Source organism: Amphiprion ocellaris, chromosome 14 (assembly GCF_022539595.1).
Source record: "Amphiprion ocellaris isolate individual 3 ecotype Okinawa chromosome 14, ASM2253959v1, whole genome shotgun sequence".
NCBI lineage: Eukaryota > Metazoa > Chordata > Actinopteri > Pomacentridae > Amphiprion > Amphiprion ocellaris.
In genome coordinates, this window is record NC_072779.1 from 34,812,541 (window position 1) to 34,832,504 (window position 19,964).

General features: G+C 41.9%; 5 protein-coding genes and 1 pseudogene across 6 annotated transcripts; all 6 read left to right on the top strand.

Moving 5' to 3' along the window:
* The first annotated feature begins 3,998 nt into the window (after nucleotides 1-3,998).
* Nucleotides 3,999-5,007, top strand: LOC111586234 (histone H3-like; annotated as a pseudogene).
* Nucleotides 5,008-5,474: 467 nt separating this feature from the next.
* LOC111586233 (histone H2A-like) lies at nucleotides 5,475-7,193 on the top strand. The gene has a single exon (XM_023295931.3). The coding sequence runs from the start codon at nucleotides 5,629-5,631 to the stop codon at nucleotides 6,019-6,021; it is 393 nt and encodes a 130-aa protein (XP_023151699.1). The 5' UTR covers nucleotides 5,475-5,628; the 3' UTR covers nucleotides 6,022-7,193.
* Nucleotides 7,194-8,002: 809 nt separating this feature from the next.
* LOC111586235 (histone H2B-like) lies at nucleotides 8,003-8,949 on the top strand. The gene has a single exon (XM_023295933.3). The coding sequence runs from the start codon at nucleotides 8,169-8,171 to the stop codon at nucleotides 8,541-8,543; it is 375 nt and encodes a 124-aa protein (XP_023151701.1). The 5' UTR covers nucleotides 8,003-8,168; the 3' UTR covers nucleotides 8,544-8,949.
* A 3,738-nt stretch (nucleotides 8,950-12,687) lies between these two features.
* LOC129350545 (histone H2B 1/2-like) lies at nucleotides 12,688-14,498 on the top strand. 2 transcript variants are annotated; one of them, XM_055017416.1, is made up of 2 exons: nucleotides 12,688-13,101; nucleotides 13,691-14,048. In XM_055017416.1, the coding sequence occupies exons 1-2, from the start codon at nucleotides 12,734-12,736 to the stop codon at nucleotides 13,875-13,877; spliced, it is 555 nt and encodes a 184-aa protein (XP_054873391.1). In that variant the 5' UTR covers nucleotides 12,688-12,733; the 3' UTR covers nucleotides 13,878-14,048. The 2 variants fall into 2 exon arrangements, with proteins under 2 accessions (XP_054873391.1, XP_054873392.1); XM_055017417.1 differs by lacking the exon at nucleotides 13,691-14,048 and adding an exon at nucleotides 14,330-14,498 and having other exon boundaries at nucleotides 12,689-13,101.
* Nucleotides 14,499-16,505: 2,007 nt separating this feature from the next.
* Nucleotides 16,506-17,959, top strand: LOC111580800 (histone H2B 1/2-like). Its single transcript, XM_023288701.3, has one exon. The coding sequence runs from the start codon at nucleotides 16,551-16,553 to the stop codon at nucleotides 16,920-16,922; it is 372 nt and encodes a 123-aa protein (XP_023144469.1). The 5' UTR covers nucleotides 16,506-16,550; the 3' UTR covers nucleotides 16,923-17,959.
* Nucleotides 17,960-18,289: 330 nt separating this feature from the next.
* Nucleotides 18,290-19,346, top strand: LOC111580791 (histone H4-like; the record flags this gene model as incomplete). The annotated part of the gene is made up of 1 exon (XM_023288689.3): nucleotides 18,290-19,346. A coding segment is annotated over one exon (210 nt), but the record flags the coding sequence as incomplete, so codon positions are not given.
* Nucleotides 19,347-19,964: the final 618 nt, after the last annotated feature.

Consider the following 19,964-nt stretch of genomic DNA (forward strand, 5'->3'; position numbering starts at 1 on the left):
AATTCCTTAAAAGTTTCCCTTAAAAGTTTTATTCAAAAAAGAAAATCCCCCAAATTTGGCATGAAAATTCCTGTAAATAATTTTTTAAAAAATGAGTAAAAATTTTCCAACAAACTCCTAAAAATATCTAAAATGATTCCATATATATCAGTAAAACTTCTAATATTTTCTTTAAGAACATTCACATAAAAATCAACCAAAATCCAGCGAATTTTGCTGGATTTTGGTTGATTTTTATGTGAATGTTCTTAAGAAATATTTTTAACATTTCTTTTTTTCCACCAAAAAATGTTCAAAAATTTCCCAAAAATGTTGAAAATATGGACATCAGAAGTTTCAGTGTGGGAACTTTAAAACGGGTCAATTTTGACCCGCAGGATGACATGGATGTGTGATCCTTAAATGCTGTATGGAGATATTCCATTAAAAATCAGTCGCTTCCAGCTACAATAGTCATTTACCACATTAACAATGTCTACACTGGATTTATCATTCATTTAATGTTATCTTCACTGAAACAAACTGCTTTGCTTTCAACAATAAGGACATTTCTAAGTGACTCCAAACTTCTGAACGGTAGTTTATGGTAAAACCAGAATTAATTCCACTTCAAATCCAGATCAGTTTGTTGTGAGTCTTTTTAACAGCATCAGAATAAAACTATAAAACAACTTTATACTGTTCGGTCCAATCGCACCTATTCATAGAAATCCTTTATAAATCTTCTTGCACGTCTTCTGAAACTAAATCTGATGACATTTTCCACATAATTGGTTGTAAAGAATCCCAAAATCACAACAGCATGAATGTCCTGCACTAATAAAGGAAGATTAAAATCACTCTTTAGACAACAATCCCTCTCAATTATGATTTCACAACCTTTTCTAGGAGATAAATTCTTTTTTTAGTGTTCATTTAAGTGTTTGTTTGTTTTTGTTCATGCAGAGTTTTAGTGTTTGAGTGCCACCGTCTGGTTAGTTTACGTCACAACGTCATCTGCTGCTGGACCCTTCAGAGAAACCGCTTAAACAGAAGTTCCTGCATCAGAACCAGAGAACAGACAGTTATTTTGAACATGAAGTAAAATATAACTGGACAAATGCAGAAGGAGAAGCTCTGAAGAATTTAAGTGCAGGTGCTGTAAAGGATGTAGGTTGAAGGTATATGTCTTCTTGGAATATTTATTTACATGAACGTGCAACAATATCTGATCATATTAAAAGATAAATAAACAAAAAGACAGATAAACAACCTAAACCAGGGGTGTCCAACATTCGGCCCGCGGGCCAAAAGCGGTCCTCCAGAGGGTCCGATCCGGTCCTCCAGAGGGTCCGATCCTCCAGACCAGGGGTGGGCAATTAATTTTCATACGGGGCCACATGAGAAACTTTGACGGTTGTTAAGGGCCGGACCAGTATATTTAAAAGCTCTGCTCAATATATATCTCAATAAAAACAGTAAATGAAACATTACAATGATACAACGAATATGTGGAACACAGAACACAACTATTGAATGAAAGATTTTGTTTTTTCATTTAAACTATGATTGCTGCCTATTGAGTTGTTGTTGAGTTGTGATATTTTTGGTGGTGTGACTTCCGTCAGTGTGGACATGTGGATGAGAATGTTGGCTTGAGAGAAACTTGAGCTTTCTCATTAAAGCAGTCACCAGGCTGTACATTTCATGTGCAAAGAGGCCTTTGCCTTGCAGCTTGGTATTTAATCCATTCATTAGTGCAGTCACATCAACAGCAAAAGCAAGGTCTACCATCCAGTCTGCATCTGAGAGCTCAGTGATGTCCTGCCTTCCTTCTCACTAAACTCTTGAATCTCTGCTCTCAGATCCCAAACTCGTTTAAGCACCTTGTCCAGGCTGATCCATCTGACAGCTGTCTGGTAACCAAGGTTACCATGTTCACTATCATCTCCTCCACAAAGACAACAAACTGTCTGTAATTCAATGCTCTTGCCCTGATGAAGTTAACTACTTTAGCTACAACATCAGTCACATGGTTGATTTTTAGCACTGACTTACACAGAACTTCCTGATGTATAATACAATGCAAAAATATCAGTCTCTGTTCTGGGTTTATTTCAGTCACTTTATCTTGCATCCGTTTCAAAAGTCCAACATTTTTCCCTGTCAAATTTGGACAGTCATCAGTTGTAACACCAACCAAATTCTCCCATTTTATTCCCAGCTTGTTCATGCATGTATTTACCTCAGTAAACTGTCGTGGTTCCCTTCATTTGCTGCACAGCTGCCAGCTCCTCCGTCATCTGAAAGGTTTTTGTTAGTCCACGTACAAAGATGAGTAACTGGGCTGTGTCACGGACATCACAGCTCTCGTCCAGAGCCAAGGAGAAAACGTCAAAATCGTCCACTTTGTTGTGCAGCTGAAGCTCCAGATTTTCGGCGCTGCTCTCCACCCGCCTCGTTACGGTTCGCCTCCAAAGGGCCACATTAACGAACGCTCCTTTCTTCTCCGGGCATATAAACGCTGCAGAGTCCACCAGACATTCTTTTATAAACTCTCCATCAGAGAATGGCTTACTGACATCCCTTTATGTGTGAGCTTTGGTAAAAAATCCTTGCTGCATTAGCAGTTTAGCAGCAAACTTTCTCCCGCTCTGCTTCAGTCAAATGTTTGTACGAAAAAAAACGGTAACTTAGCAGATCTTTCAAAGTAAAAGCAGTGCAGGCGTATCGCTTGCATACATTGTGCTGATATATATTTGCACTGACTTTTAATATTTTCCAGTGACCTCATACGCGCCAGTCAGGGTCATCCGGCGGGCCGGATGTGGCCCGCGGGCCGGAGGATGCCCAGGTCTGCTCCAGAGGGTCCAATCCGGCCCTCAAAGTGTAAAAATTCCAGAGAAGACATTAACTGCAGACTGTAAATTAGTAAAACTATAAATTTAAAATCATTTCTAGACCATGACAAGTTGTTTGGATCAGAAAGTAAAATATTAGATTGTTCATTGTTCTTTTGTTGTTTTGTGTCTCATTTTTATAATATTTTGTCGAATATTTTGGTTTTTTTTTGTCTTTTTTTGTCTGACTTTTGTCCTTTGTCTCATATTTTTGTCATTTTGTGTCTTTTTGTCTCGCTCGTGTTTCTTGTCTCATTTTTGTCATTTTGTGTTTTGCTTTATTCATTGTTTTGTGTCATTTTTGTCGTTTTGTTTCTCATTTTTGTCATTTTTTGTTTTGTGGCGTTTGTCCATTTTTTTTGTCACTTTGTAACTTCTTTGTCCAATTTTTTGTGTTGTTTTGTTTAGTTTTGTGTCGTTTGTCTCATTTTTTTTGTCTCTTTTTGTTTTGTTTGGTGTTGTTTGTCTCATAATTTGTCATTTTGTTTCTCGCTTTTGTCGTTGTGTCTCATTTTTGGAACATTTTGTCTAGGTTTTGTTTTTTTTTTATCCTTTTTGTAAAAGTAAAATGCAATATATTTATAGGTTATTATGCTGTGATTTTACTAGTCCAGTCCATCTGGGATCAAACTGGCCTGAATGTGGAACCTGAACTAAAATGACTTTGACTCTCCTGACCTAAACTACGATCCTCCAGAAAGCTCAGTCCTGGTTCATAATCCTGTAGTCAATAAATCATGATTCTGAAGCTGCTTTTACTTGTTGATTCATTCTCACTTTGTAATCTTGTTTTCTGTTTTTGAATATCTGAAGCTAAATTGTGATAAATTAATTCACAGCTCCAAGCATCTGATGTGCTGGTCTATTGTGTAATGTTTTATGTGGAACTATTTCTTCACTGCAATTCTGCTTGTTCTTCTACAAAACACGTTTCAGCAGCAGGAAGTTGGGCGGTAAAAAAGCAACAGTTGAAGAAATTCAAAGTCAGGTAGCGCGCGACACCGCTGTGGACCAATCAGCGCTCTCCGCTGTGGACCAATCAGCGCTCTCCGCTGTGGACCAATCAGCGCTCTCCGCCGTTGCCCCGCTGCTGTTGCCGCTCAGCCTCCACTTTTATTTTACCGTCGGACCAGTGAAGACAGAGGAAGCAGGATGGCCAGAACCAAGCAGACCGCCCGGAAATCCACCGGAGGAAAAGCTCCCAGGAAGCAGCTGGCCACCAAGGCCGCCCGGAAGAGCGCCCCGGCCACCGGCGGCGTCAAGAAGCCTCACCGTTACCGGCCCGGTACCGTGGCTCTGCGGGAGATCCGCCGCTACCAGAAATCCACGGAGCTGCTGATCCGTAAGCTGCCCTTCCAGCGCCTCGTCAGAGAGATCCTCAGGACTTCAAGACCGACCTGCGCTTCCAGAGCTCCGCCGTCATGGCTCTGCAGGAGGCCAGCGAGGCTTACCTGGTCGGACTCTTCGAGGACACCAACCTGTGCGCCATCCACGCCAAGAGGGTCACCATCATGCCCAAAGACATCCAGCTGGCCCACCGCATCCGTGGAGAGAGAGCTTAGACTCAGAACACGCACTTTAGCCCAAACACCACGACTCTTTTAAGAGCCACACATGTTGACCTGAGGAGCATAATAGCACAATAATAAGAATAATAACAAGGCTTTATCTACTGTCAGAGATGTGTAGGAATTTATACAGGACAAATTATGCATCAGTACAGCTGTTTCCACAGCTGGAATGTGGGTACTTTAACTCCAGTTAACATCAGACTTGTTTTCCACTAAACCTCTTCTACTCATTGAGTGGTTTGGCTGTGAAATGCTAAATTGTCCTGGAAGTTGTGAGGTGGAGCCTCCATGGATCAAACTTGTCTGTCCAGCACATCCTACACATGCTGGATTGGACTGACATCTGGGGGATTTTGAAGTCTGTACCTAAAACTCAAAGATAACTGTGTGTGTGTGACCTAGTATTCATAACATTATGACAGTGTAGTGTCTTTTTGGGGGTTTTCAGCGTTTATTCTTCTGTTCTTTCTATGCTACAACACCATGCAACAGTTTTTCACTCTTCTAGTGTGATAACAGAGATGTGGTACTCTGAATTAAATGTGAATCTTTGTGTATTTATTTTAATCCTTACCTTCCACCATCAGCCATGTTGACCCTGAACTTCATTCTGTGTATAAACTGCATGTATCTGCCATCTCATCCCATTTCCACTGTCTACATTGTTGTTGTGCATCCTGTGGATATTCTCCATATTTCTCACTGCATTAATGCTGTTTACACTGTTTATAGCACTATTTATCTGTGCATTTACATCCAATATGTTTCTATTTTTATCCACATCTATATATTCATGTCCTTCCTGTGTTCATTGCACTCTGTCCAGACTGTTTATTGTGTATATAATGCACTTTACTGCTGCTTCTTCACTTCTGATTTGATGCTAAACTACATTTCAGTGTCTCACTACTTGTACTGTGTTCAATGAGAGTAAAGCTGAATCTAGTCTAGTGTAGTTTGTTGTTTAGTTCAGGCTGAATCTGGTCTTTGTTTTCATGTTAGTTCAATAACAGACACTCCATTGAATCGTATTTCAGGAGCTCTCCTCTGATTGGACGATCACATGAACGCTGACTCTGACCAATCAGAGAGCAGCCGTGTTGCTCTATAAAGCTGCAGTTTGCTGAGCAGGAGACGCATCCGTTTGTTTTGTCGGTAAGAAGCTTTGTGGCTGCAGCATGTCTGGACGTGGAAAAGGTATCGGCGGCGGTAAAGCCAAAGCGAAGCCCAAGACTCGCTCCTCCCGGGCAGGACTCCAGTTCCCGGTGGGTCGTGTCCACAGGCTGCTGAGGAAGGGCCACTATGCGGAGCGTGTGGGTGCCGGAGCCCCCGTCTACCTGGCGGCGGTGCTGGAGTACCTGACCGCTGAGATCCTGGAGCTGGCTGGAAACGCCGCCAGAGACAACAAGAAGACCCGCATCATCCCCCGTCACCTGCAGCTGGCTGTCCGCAACGACGAGGAGCTCAACAAGCTGCTGGGCGGAGTGACTATCGCTCAGGGCGGCGTGCTGCCCAACATCCAGGCGGTGCTGCTGCCCAAGAAGAGCGAGAAGATCGCCAAGGCCAAGTAAAGGATCCACGTCCTGGAAATAAACCAACGGCTCTTTTCAGAGCCACACACTCTCACTGAGCATCTGTCTCATAATGACTTAAAGTTACTATTAACTCCGCTAAAACAAACCGCAGTCATTTGCAGGACGCAAAAAAAGTAGTTTGGTGCAGTTTCTGGTGTAGTAAATGAAGGTGATTGAAACAGTGTGTGTTGGTTCATTGTAGTGGTGTTCTAGTGAAATTACCTTGATGTAAGAGTGATAAGGTCCCTTTACATAGTAACAATTACAAGAACGTTAGTGATGACTGTCTCCACCTGTCCTCTCTTACGTCCTCAGTTGAGACATAAAGTCTGACTTTGTGCTTCTCAGTCTGTCATTGAACTCTGAGCATTGAAAGAATCTGGATCAGGATGTCTGGCAGAGGAAAGGGAGGTAAAGGATGTGAGTTTTAGTTATAGAATGTAGTATTTCTATTCATTTTTTTCCCAACAAGGTGTTAAAGACTGAGAAGATTAGTGTGTAAAGCTGTCAAAGCAAAACAGGCGATTTCAAAGAATAAAATATAAAACATTCTGGTTTAACATTTTTGTTTACTGCATAATTCCGAAGGTGTTCTTTCGTAGTTTTAATGTCTTCAGTATTAATCTACAATGTAGAAAATAATGAAAACCAGTGGGGTTGTGCATTTCACACCCAGGCCTTCAGTAGTCTGAATCAATCCACCCCATAATAACTAATTTATGGCTATAAAAACCATCTTATTATGCAGAAATGCAGCCGTTGAGTCGCACATGTAGCTACAATAAATGTCTTTACTGAAGAAACAAACCTGGGGTGCACAAGCCTCGTAAAAATGCAATATTATTTAGGAAAATCGCTGACAAACCTCGGTTTTTCGTGGTCTTGAACCTGGTGTGTGTGTATAATAATAGTATAGTGCAGTTGGTGGTAGCGCGCGGTGCGTTCAGGGACCTCATAGAGTTGCTCTGTCAGCTTCTCTCTTGCTCAGTGGTCTCAAAACTCCTTCATCTTAGCCAGACAAAAGTGAACATCCACTTCTTTGTCCTGTGGTATTGAAAAGAGCACGTGTGAATACTCAGAAATGCTGTTAAACATGTGAAGCCTTTTCCTGGTTGACAGGCCTGCTAGCTTAGGAACTGCCCATCTGACTTACAGAGTCACAGTAATATTATCTCTGGTCACATGGAGAGAGTTAAAGGAGCTCTAATCATTAAGGTTAATATTTCAAGTCCGCTAAGACATATAAATTATCTGCAGAAGATAAAAAATTAGCTTTGTGCAGTTTATATGTCATGTACCACATTAGGGTGACTCATAAGCTGTTTGTGTTGAGTCACTCGGGGAATCTTTAACTGATACCTTGTACAGAATAACTGTCTACAACTGTCCTCTCTTAGGTCCTCAGTTGAGACAGAAAGTCTAACTTTGTGCCCTCAGATTGTCACTGGACTCTATTTATGCTGAATTTATACCTTTCTTCAGATATCTGTTTTTTTTATTTTATTCTTTTAATAAGTCGTTCTTATATTAATACAACACATTTTATCACATTTGTATAAAACAGCAAATCCATGCTGCTGTTTATGCAGGAAGACATGAAGATACTTGTTCCAGGTTGCCACATAAATATAAATACACTGCCAGAACAAGCACTGTGTTGTAAGGTTCAAGAAATGTTTAACTGTAACCTGAGAAGAAATAACGATGATTTCAGTCTCATACTCAATAAATTCCACAGAAGACATGAACATTTACCAGATAAATCTGAGGAGATAACATTGAAAACAAAGTGCAGCTTCTAGATCTTGCTTCTACAAAACATAAAAATAAACGTGTTTTATTCATGGTCAAATGATCACTTAGTGGGATTTTATGGATGTGTATTAGAGTTCTAAAACAGCCCCCAACCCCCCATAACATAAATAATGAGACACGTTTATTAACTGTAATTTATGGTCCAGATTCTCCAGGCTGAAGTCAGAGGTCTCCTGTCTTCTTCCTGCTTCTGCTGATCTACGCGCCAACAGCGGAGCTGCTCAGCCAATCACAGGCGGGGAAGTGCGCAGTTGTATTTACATGCGGCCCGTATAAAAGGAGTCGCTCTGTGGTTTCAGCTTCAGTCGTTACTGCAGTGACGGATCAAAATGCCTGAACAGTCCAAGACAGCGGCCAAGAAGGGCTCCAAGAAAGCGGCGTCAAAGAGCGCTGGGAAGCCCGGCAAGAGGAGGAGAAGGAGCAGGAGGGAGAGCTACGGCATCTACGTGTACAAGGTGCTGAAGCAGGTCCATCCCGACACCGGCATCTCCTCCAAGGCCATGAGCATCATGAACTCGTTCGTCACCGACATCTTCGAGCGGATCGCCGGCGAGGCCTCCCGCCTGGCTCTCTACAACAAGCGCTCCACCATCACCTCCAGGGAGATCCAGACCGCCGTCAGGCTGCTGCTGCCCGGTGAGCTGGCCAAGCACGCCGTGTCCGAGGGCACCAAGGCCGTCACCAAGTACACCAGCTCCAAGTAAAGCTGCACTCACAAACAGCAACACAACGGCTCTTTTAAGAGCCACACACTTCCTCTGCAGAGCTGCTGCTCCACGTTTCATCTGTGTCAAAAGGCTTCATTCTTACTGACGTACAGTCACTGGAGGAACTCATTCACTGAACCTCTGTAATCCCTGTATTGGAACCAAACTTCATGGAAACATGGGACAGAAACTCAGCTTCACTATTAATTCTTTTACATTGATCCATAGATGAGCACAGCAGTTCAAAATTCATTTTCCTTTTGATATTTTGTCTAAATTATGGTGTAACGGTAAGAAATGATAAAAATAAAGCAACAGCATGAATGTAGATGTAAAAACTGTTGCTTAGATCCCACTCAATAATAATAGTAGTAATAATAATAAACGAGACATTTTCTAACCACTTTGTAGTAAATACATGAGCTTCCTGTTTTTATTTAGGAAAACTCAAAAATGTCTTTTACTGTGTTACAAATTTGAGAATAGCCTTGAAGAAAAAGCCCCCCCCAAAAAGTTTAACTAACTTAAACAGCTAACAGATCATACTTAATGTAAAATTTCTCTGTATATTTAAGAAATTGATTTGGATGAATTCATGCACTCAATGTTATTGATTTTAAATGAAAATTCTTTTGCATCTTTTGAAAGTCTGAATCACTATGACATAATTGATAAAATCTGTATTTGTGTCCAACCTTTATTCGTCATAAGCATTTTCTGCACAACTCTTAACTGTTTATGTAACGGACGTGTACATGTATGATCAGGACATCAAAGAAGACAGCCCAGTTGTATTTCCTTCAGCCTTTATTCTGCAGAAGAAATGAATACACATAAATTCTTCTGCTGAATGTTCTTCTCCTTCTGCACTCTGCTCCTAAACATATAAACAAGGACAATGAACACCCGAGCTGCGTGAATATGCACAGGGCGCGCGCCTTTACTGACAACTCGCGCCAAAAAGCGTAACCATAAAAACATCCATAAAACCTCTATTAACAGTTAAAACAACACAACACAGCTCGACATCAAAATAATGCACGATGATAAATAATATACACCAAAGACTACAACATAAAACACTAAATCTAAAAAGAAAACAACATGGCATCACAGCAGCAAATTATCCCACGACTTATCTGCAGCAGGTAAACAACTACTGTGTGGGATATACGGGAGAAGCTACGGAAGCCCGAGAGGAGCTACAGAAGCTCAGGAGGCACAAACAGAGCAGAGTGCAGAAAAGCAATTCACATTTACAAAATCAATAAAATAATGGCAAATAAAAATACCTCATTGAGATAAAATTCAAAATACTCAACATAACAACTAACATGAATTGAAAATAATAATTAATAAAAATGAATTTTTAACCCTGTCACATTTACATAGAATTTTCTTTTCAAAGCTAAAATAGATCAAAGTAACGTGTGACTGGATCTTAAAGCTCTGAACTGAACATCTGAGTGCTGTTAGCAAATTTAAATACACCCAAGGACATGATGACAACTTTTTGGATTTTAAGATTCATCTTAGAACATTTCAACAATTTACAGAGTAGAAATTCTCACCTGCAGCTGATCAAACATCCGTCCATCCCATCCAGCTGGACGTCAACGTTGGCTCTACTGGAAGTGCAGTGAACCCAAACTCCTCATTGATCTGAAAGACGGCAGGTGTTTGGGACTTTCAGGAGATGTAAACACAGCCTTTGAGTTTCATGCAGTCATCATTATTGTTTCTGAATAAATGTGGCTTCAGGAACACTGCATTCACCTGGAATGTTCCAGAGGGCCGACCACCTTCCAAACACTTCCATTCTTCTGGAGCTGAATGTTCTGGCCATCGTGTACTTCATGCTATAATTTACAGGGCCATCCCATCTGCCACAGAACAAAATAAAGAGAGGTATTACTGTGGGTGTAGGTTTGAACAAACGTCCCACTGTGTAGGAACTGTTTAGGAGAATGCTGACAATGATTGAATGTGTTTTCCTGTGAAGCTTTAAAACCTGACTGTCCATCAGTATAAGGAGGTGAGGAGACAAACGAACACCTTAAATCTGTGTGTAAATTACAGTTTGACACAAAAACCATGTTCTGCATTAACCTCTAACCTGGTGGATTTACTTAAAGGTTGAAAATGCTGTACCTGATGTTGACACAGAGCTTCTGGGTTGAACTTTTCTGGTCCAAAGGTCTTCTGAAGAAGCAACAAAAACATCAAAACGGATTTCAATGCAAAGAACCAACTGATCCAAAAGATATTTGTATCTCAAGTGGGTTAAAAATCTACTAGTTCATCTCAATAAATAATAGCATTGTGAAGAGTTCATTAATTTACTAACTGGATTTATAAAATGGCACATTTTAATATATTCTGTTTTCATTAGATGGAAAGTAAAATATTTCAAGCCTGTTTTTGTGTACATTTTAATGACTATAGGTCATGCTAATCTGACATGTCAACATATTAGAATATTTACAAAAACAGGTTTCCCCAGGGGCTGCACAGTGGTGTAGTGGTTAGCACTTTCGCCTTGCAGCTAGAAGATCCCTGGTTCGCGTCCCGGCTTTCCCGGGATCTTTCTGCATGGAGTTTGCATGTTCTCCCTGTGCATGCGTGGGTTTTCTCCGGGTACTCCGGCTTCCTCCCACAGTCCAAAAATATGCTGAGGTTAATTGATCATTCTAAATTGCCCGTAGGTGTGAATGTGAGAGTGATTGTTTGTCTCTGTATGTAGCCCTGTGACAGACTGGTGACCTGTCTAGGGTGTCCCCTGCCTTCACCTGAGTCAGCTGGGATAGACTCCAGCCCCCCCATGACCCTAGTGAGGATTAAGCGGTGTATAGATAATGGATGGATGGATGGATGGATGGATGGATGGATGGATGGATGGATGGATGGATGGATGGAGGTTTCCACAGACCACACTACCTACGTCTGTTGTTCTCTGTCCATGGGACAGCTGTTTTTATCTGCCCTTTAGTCATTTCCTTTGCCATACCAGTAACAGCTAGTAAATGTGTGAGTGTTCGCAGCGCTCAGACACCATCTGCCCTCAGAGATTCAGGAGAAATGATCCCGGCTGAGGCCTCCAGTCACCATGTTAACATTAGCTGCACTAATGAATATCCAGGAGGCTTCTAAAGCCACCACTGGAGCTTCAGAGGCAGCAGATAAAGTCTCCAGATGGCTGTGAATCAGAAAGGACAAGCTGAGGACAGAAGCTTCTTGGACACAGACTGGGAACCCATCAGTCCTGGTTGGGTGGTCTGGTCGAGGACGTGTGAAGAGCCCAAACACCCCATGACTCCAGGTTCTGTCACTGAGGATGTATTCTAGCAGCACACTTTAAAGCCCTCTGCAGTAATACTTCATTTCATCCTGATTCATTTACTAAGTCCTGCGGATTAAACCTTTAGTCCAGGTGGAAATTCAACCACCAGAACAAGTTTGTCAGTCGGACTAATTATTCACAACTCAAGGAATCAGGACAGGACTGTTGGTGTGGATTCATTTCATTTTTAGGAATTTCTTATTCAATAGACATAATTATCTTCATGGCTCAGTAAATCATTTTGGAAAAACTCTGTATGTGTGGACCTTTTTATCTCTGTACTTACTTTCAATTATTTATTTATTTCATATTTATTTTTGGATTTTGTTTCCCTGAGCCCAAATTTCAGCATCAATATTTTTGTTGTATTGATGTCAGCAAATCACATCACACAGGCAGCGGCATAATAGAAATACATTCATCCTTAATCTCATTGTTTTTGTTTGTTTATTGATTCATGTTTGTCAGTACTTTGGCAACCTGAGTCAGATTGTTTGTGTGCAGCCTCTGACAATATCTCAGATTCCGAGTTTTTATAAAATCCATGTTTAAAATGAATGTGATTTAAAGAACTGTGTTAAACGTTGAAGCGCTTCTTCAAATCCTGTTCATGGTGACTATTTCAGTTTTTATTCAGTGTTTAGATGTTAAATCCTTCAGCAGCGCAGGAGTCTGATCAGAGACGCTTCCGTTTGAGGGCGGCTTCTTTCTAGGGCGCATGCGCAGTTCCACTACCGCAGATCAGCCAATTATGGTCGAGCAACAGCGCAGTGAGGTTTGCATGAGCCGCCTATAAGAAGAGTTGAGACCAGCAGGAAGTTAGAGTTTGAACCCAAGTTAAAGCAGAATGCCGGAACAAACCAAGGCAGCGCCCAAGAAGGGCTCGAAGAAGGCGGCGTCCAAAGCCAGCAAGAGCGGCAGGAAGAGGAAGAGAACCAGGAAGCAGAGCTACGCCATCTACGTGTACAAGGTGCTGAAGCAGGTCCATCCCGACACCGGCATCTCCTCCAAGGCCATGAGCATCATGAACTCGTTCGTCACCGACATCTTCGAGCGGATCGCCGGCGAGGCCTCCCGCCTGGCTCTCTACAACAAGCGCTCCACCATCACCTCCAGGGAGATCCAGACCGCCGTCAGGCTGCTGCTGCCCGGTGAGCTGGCCAAGCACGCCGTGTCCGAGGGCACCAAGGCCGTCACCAAGTACACCAGCTCCAAGTAAAGCTGCACTCACAAACAGCAACACAACGGCTCTTTTAAGAGCCACACACTTCCTCTGCAGAGCTGCTGCTCCACGTTTCATCTAAGCTGTGACAAGTTCATGGAGTTTAACTCACAATTACTTCATCAAAACACTGATGTTTAATGGTGTGTAAAGATGTTCCTAAATGGAGTATTTTAGTACCAGATGACAAAGACTCAGACTGCAGCCTTACTTGTTGTTCCTAGAATCTCTAAAAGTAGAATGTGAGGCAGAGCCTTCAGTTATCAGCTCCTCTCCTGTGGAACCAGCTCCCAGTTTGGGTTCTGGAGGCAGACACTTTCTCTAATTTTAAGACCAGGCTTAAAACCTTCCTTTTTGACTAAGCTTATAGTTAGGACTGACTGGGGGACCCTGAGGGGGTCAGCTGGAGTCTTCCTCTTGGACGTCCCTTAGTTCTGCCCCTAGTTCTGCTGCTACAGGCCTAGGCTGCTGGAGGACCTCTCTGGATGCACTGAGCCCTTCTCTATCTACCATTATATTTAATATATATATACCATTATTGCATTACACTCACTCTGTTTCTCCCTGAGTCCTTTCTCCGAGTGTCCCTGATCCCAGAGCTGGATGCTTCAGATCTGTGGTGGTTCTCCCACCAACTGGCCTAATCTCCATCTGTGGCATGCTGCTGCTGCTGACCTTCCTCCAGCCCACTGCTTCCAGCTGCCCATTTCCATCAATCTACTCTGCATCACCCTCACTATACTTGATTTGCTCGTCTACATATTTTTGAATTTACCACCAGCTATATATGTAGTATATTTATGCCAGAGCCATACACCATAGCAGGAAACTATGAATCAGTTTACATGTTAGCTGCTACTTTGTATGTATTGTATGTATGTATATTGTATGTAATTTTACTACCAGCACATTATTAAACTGATCAGCTGATTTCTACGCAGCAGCAGCAAACTGATGCTGATTTCTATGAGACTTGATGTCAAATGGAAGCTGAAGCATGAAAACAGCTCTGAGGTCTGGACTACCAAGCAGGATCTGAGCTCATGGAGGGAACTTCAGCTTTACTGTCATGTCGTTTTGTTTTCTGAACAAGAATTTCCTTCAGGTTGAATAATTTTCCATCTTAAAGAGAATCAAAGTTCCACTTCCTCAGCTTCTTCCCTCTGCAGCTCTCTGCTGTCTGGACCAGGTCTGAGAGAAAATCCTCCTCTGTGTCTGCAGGCTGCCGTCACTCTGAGACACAAAGAGCAAAGATCAGCTGCTGCACTTCTACTATCAGTCCAGCAGATGGAGTCATGGAGCTGCAGAGACTCACCGAGAAACTGGAAGTAAAAAAAGACATGAAGCAGTTTATATTCTGAAGAAACAAAGAAACATCAGCAGCAGATCAAACTGAAGTTAATCAATAGTCTAATATAAATATTGACTGATTGCAGTCAATCAATAACCTAATAATCATATTGATCCATGTTTAAACAGCAGTGATCCAGAGCTTGTGCTGAAATAAGAAGTAAACATGTAGAAACATCACAGAGCAGAAACAAACAGCAACATTACTGAAGTTAAAGCAGCAAACAAAGCAAACTTACACTTTATTCAAAGCGCTGAAGAAGAAGAAGAAAGTTTCCAGTTCACTCCTGGACACTCAGACAGATGATCTGTTTACTGGAACCAGTCAGGACTCCACCTATGAGGAAGCAGCAGGTAGAGTTTCACAATAAGAGCACATTTTACAGGCTGATTGTGACGCGTTATTTCAACATTCAACCTTTTTAATGTGAAAGACAAACAAATGGACTGAGTCTAATTAAAACCTGATGGAAGGAGCAGCAGAGACATGTTGAACGTTTTTGTTTTTTGAGATAGAAGACAAACTACTTCTCTCCAATTAAGCTGTTTATTTTCTAATATCAGTGTCTCAAAAGAATCTTGTACAAGGACGTTTTTCTGTCTGGAACAGCTTCCCAGAAAAAGATAAAGTCTGATATGAACAGAACATTTTATACAGCATGGTGAAATGTGATTGGTTATAGAACACAAACATAGAATTCAAATATTGAAATGTGATTGGCTAAAGGTGGGGATAGACCATGGTTTAGACTCAGTTCTCCCATTAGTTGGTGCACAGACATGTCCATATGTCTGGCACATGATTCATCCAGTCTCCTGGAGCCGCTCCCTGTAAGAAAACCTCCTGCAAACTTTTTCCTGCTTTCTACCAGTTTGCATTATTCCATTGTTAGTTAAGATGTGATGCAGCCATTAGTGGTATCTTGTAGGGGGTTGCAGGTGTTCCTCAGGGATCATTATAAACAACCTTGAGCTAGCAGTTCCAGTAAAATGAATTGCTACATTATAAGAAGGCAGGAATGTTTTGTGTATCAAGGCCAAAGCTCTATCTTTAATAATGTGTACGTGCAGAAAAAGCTTTTTTTTAAGCAGGTGTATCTTTCTAACCTAACCTGTGTGTGTCCTTCACAGCTTTGAGTTAGGGCTTAGCTCCATCTTCCCTTTTAAAGGTCAACACAACTCATGAATTCATTGTACATTAAATGGTTATTATCAATATTATAACACTCATATATAATATCAGTTTTAGTGTTCAGCTAGCAGTACCTTAAAAAATAAATCCCAACAGTAACAAACTGCAATAAAAAGATGATTTCAACTGAACTTCCAGATCTGAGTACCAAGTGGTATCATAAAAACCCAAATAGTTGTGGATAGTCTGGTCCAGTAAACCCACTTCTGGAGTTTCACAAGAACAATCTGAGATCAGAACAACGGAACCGTCAGACTTTGAACGCAGCACTGTAATGGAGTATTTCTAATCTGAAGTAACTTTCTGAGACCTTTCTCCATCCTGCAACAAAGATGTGGATCAGAAGAGCAGCGGGCTTCGTGTGGAATCATGGTGATAAATGTGCTTCAGTCTGGGAGCTCCTGAACCTCCAACAACAGAACCAGAGCACCGACAGTCGGAGCGGTTCTCCAGCGGCTGTCCGGCTGAGCTCAGGCCGCACTGAGCGGCTCCTCTCCGGCTCCTTCACACGCGGATTCCGGCCTCATTAAAACGGAGTCACATTCTGTGTGTGCAGCTTCTGTCGACATTTATTAATCCGAATTTTGACAAAAATCCATGTTTAAAATGAATGTGATTTAAAGAACTGTGTTAAACGTTGAAGCGCTTCTTCAAATCCTGTTCATGGTGACTATTTCAGTTTTTATTCAGTGTTTAGATGTTAAATCCTTCAGCAGCGCAGGAGTCTGATCAGAGACGCTTCCGTTTGAGGGCGGCTTCTTTCTAGGGCGCATGCGCAGTTCCACTACCGCAGATCAGCCAATTATGGTCGAGCAACAGCGCAGTGAGGTTTGCATGAGCCGCCTATAAGAAGAGTTGAGACCAGCAGGAAGTTAGAGTTTGAACCCAAGTTAAAGCAGAATGCCGGAACAAACCAAGGCAGCGCCCAAGAAGGGCTCGAAGAAGGCGGCGTCCAAAGCCAGCAAGAGCGGCAGGAAGAGGAAGAGAACCAGGAAGCAGAGCTACGCCATCTACGTGTACAAGGTGCTGAAGCAGGTCCATCCCGACACCGGCATCTCCTCCAAGGCCATGAGCATCATGAACTCGTTCGTCACCGACATCTTCGAGCGGATCGCCGGCGAGGCCTCCCGCCTGGCTCTCTACAACAAGCGCTCCACCATCACCTCCAGGGAGATCCAGACCGCCGTCAGGCTGCTGCTGCCCGGTGAGCTGGCCAAGCACGCCGTGTCCGAGGGCACCAAGGCCGTCACCAAGTACACCAGCTCCAAGTAAAGCTGCACTCACAAACAGCAACACAACGGCTCTTTTAAGAGCCACACACTTCCTCTGCAGAGCTGCTGCTCCACGTTTCATCTAAGCTGTGACAAGTTCATGGAGTTTAACTCACAATTACTTCATCAAAACACTGATGTTTAATGGTGTGTAAAGATGTTCCTAAATGGAGTATTTTAGTACCAGATGACAAAACTATAATGTTAGAGAAATAAAGACTAATAGGGGCTTTCGACCAAAGAGCACCAGGTGCTAGGTTGGTTCAAAGTTAAGAGCCAGTGCTTTTTTGGTTCAAATCTCGTGCCGCCCCAGAACGGGTTTGTGTTTCCATTCGGAAGGAGCAAAGTTGGAGCTGCGTCATTGCGCCACCACAAAACGTGTGTACGTACTGCGTACGTAGCCGTTCAACAGCGTTCACGCTGTACGGAAACCCACACAACAACAATGGAGGACTTCATTGGAGTGGTGTACATGGCTTTGCTAGTGTGTCTCGCCATCGTTGAGCAGCAAAACCTTCTGTTAGGGGTTACCCATCGGCGTCGCCGTTCCAATGCCCGGCGATCACGTTTGAGAAGAAAGGTAATTATCAAAGATGTTTGGATACTTAACAGTAAACGTGCTAGCGTTAGCTTAGCTACTTAGCTTCGACTACGCTTGCATTGATTACTTAGCGGTTAAACACGCGCAATAAGTTGATGATCATATCTATGTTTATCTTTTTAGATGTTTTTAGATGTCACCCCGCCCTCTGCCCGTGACATGCTCGGCTCTCAACTCTGGCCAAGTCTGGCCCAGCAACGAGTTGGTGCCCGAAACGGCCCCAGTTTTTGGAGCCCGGAGCCGCAGCTCCGGTGGTCGAAACACAAAAAACCGGCGCCAAGTCGGGCGCCGGCTCCAACTCCGAACGGGCTCCACCCCGGTCGAAAAGAGGGTTGAGTGACACAGTAGCAAGAAGGAGGGAAAAGTTGGAAACTGCCCACTCTGAATGTCAGTTTTCTGTTACTGAACTGATGCTATTAAATAGTCTCATGAATCAACAGTTGAAAATTATGTCTGGACTGTAAACTGCCCCTTGTTTATAAAGAAATGTTTAAAATTAGATAAATATAATAATATATAATAATAATGTTATTCATTAACAAACAGGAAAATTGCTAATTCCATTAGTGCCACTGTATCATTAATAAATGTGTATTAATATCAGTGATGAGACCAAACATTGAGCAGGTTTCTTGAAGTTATGAAACACATTATACATTAAAACCCAACTCAATAAATGAACACATAAATATGGAACAACCTCCACAGATAAAGAAGTCAGTCCTGCTCCTTTCAAATAGTCAACATTATTATTAAAGGCATAAATAAATCGCCGTCTGGCTCGCCGCGGCGGAGTGAAGCGGATCTCCGGTCTGATCTACGAGGAGACCCGCGGTGTGTTGAAGGTGTTCCCGGAGAACGTGATGCGTGATGCCGTCACCTACACCGAGCACGCCAAGAGGAAGGCGGTGACCGCCATGGATGTGGTGTACGCTCTGAAGAGGCAGGGCCGCACTCTGTACGGCTTCGGAGGTTAAAGTCAGCGATGATGCAGCAAAACAATGGTCCTTTTCAGGACCACACACCTCTGAGAAAGAGCTCAGTCCTGGTTTTTATAATCACCCAGTAGGGACTAGGACTACATTTTTTAAAGTTATTGAAAGAAATACTGTCTATGGTTAGAAAGCTTCTGTCTTCACTTAAGCTTTGATCACCAATACATATATGAATAATTTTGACTATAAAGTGGCAGCAGGAAGTAGAGAAAAATAAAAACCTGCAGACTGTTAACAGTCCCATCAAGATGTTGCCAAATGATGTAATTTATCACTTGATTGATATTATTTTTTTATTCATTAAGGTAGTATTTACTGACTTCTCCGTTCATTCATCTACATGTTACTGATTTCCGCATGTAAATATGACTGCGCAGTTCCCCGCCTGTGATTGGCTGAGCAGCTCTGCCGTTGGCGCGTAGATCAGCAGAAGCAGGAAGAAGACAGGAGACCTCCGACTTCAGTTTCTATAATCCGGATCATAAATTACAGTTAATTCATGTGTTTTATGACTGATGTTGTTTGTTGTGGCTGTAAACTGAGCTTTAGTGTGTTCAGATATTTACAGTTTTTGGGGGGCAGTGGTTGGTTGTTTTAGAACTCACATCCATAAAATTCCACTAAATGATTATTTGTCCATGAATAAAATGTTTATTTTTATGTTTTGTAGAAGGAAGATTTAGAAGCTGAACTTTCTTTTGAATGTTGTCTTCTCATATTCACCAGTTAAATGTTCATGTCTTCAAATATCTTCATGTCTTCCAACATAAATGCATATTTGGTGTTTTATAAAAAGTCTCCATCTGCAGTGAATAAAATTTGAATCCTGTGTGGACTGTTGGTGTTGGATCTGTCTGTTTGAAGTCTTTTAGGTTTAAATTGTACCTTCCCACTCTTCCCACTGAGCAGCTTCTTAACTTGACTGGAATGAAACAGATTTCTTATTAACCCATGTGTTGTTCTGTTTAGAGCTTCACAAGTTTGAAATAACAATGAAGCCTTGAAAATGTGCTGTTGTTGACCTTCCTAACACGACATGGAAAGAAAATCCAAACAAATTCTAATTTGGCCTCAGTAATGGAAGAAAAAAATGTTCAATAATCAGACCATCAAGTTACGACTGAGCAGAAATACATTTACATATATCTGTACATTCCCCGTTCTGCCTCCTGTTTACATTAAAAAAAATGATTGAAATATGATTAATTTGGAACTGATGTATTTTAAAATGCCTAAAATTAAGTTTAAAATGTCTTTTAAATAACAATGAAAGTCGAACTACTTCTTTATTAAATTAATCTTACTATATAGCTGAGGTTTTATGGATTATTTAAAGGAAATCTATCAGAAATTTTTAAGGATGAATATATTTCTTGTGTCGACAAAAATAAGAATAATCAGATTAAAGAGGAATAAAGTGACATTAAGAAATAACCTCTCTGCAATG

What these genes read in the sequence shown, in the direction of transcription:
- LOC111586235 (XM_023295933.3), top strand. Translation starts at nt 8,169, where the DNA reads ATGCCTGAACAGTCCAAGACAGCGGCCAAGAAGGGCTCCAAGAAAGCG.
- LOC111580800 (XM_023288701.3), top strand. Translation starts at nt 16,551, where the DNA reads ATGCCGGAACAAACCAAGGCAGCGCCCAAGAAGGGCTCGAAGAAGGCG.
- LOC129350545 (XM_055017416.1), top strand. Translation starts at nt 12,734, where the DNA reads ATGCCGGAACAAACCAAGGCAGCGCCCAAGAAGGGCTCGAAGAAGGCG. An exon ending in ACCAAGTACACCAGCTCCAA is followed by an intron (nt 13,102 to 13,690) that starts GTAAAGCTGCAC and finishes CCTTTCTCCGAG; the next exon opens with TGTCCCTGATCCCAGAGCTG.
- LOC111586233 (XM_023295931.3), top strand. Translation starts at nt 5,629, where the DNA reads ATGTCTGGACGTGGAAAAGGTATCGGCGGCGGTAAAGCCAAAGCGAAG.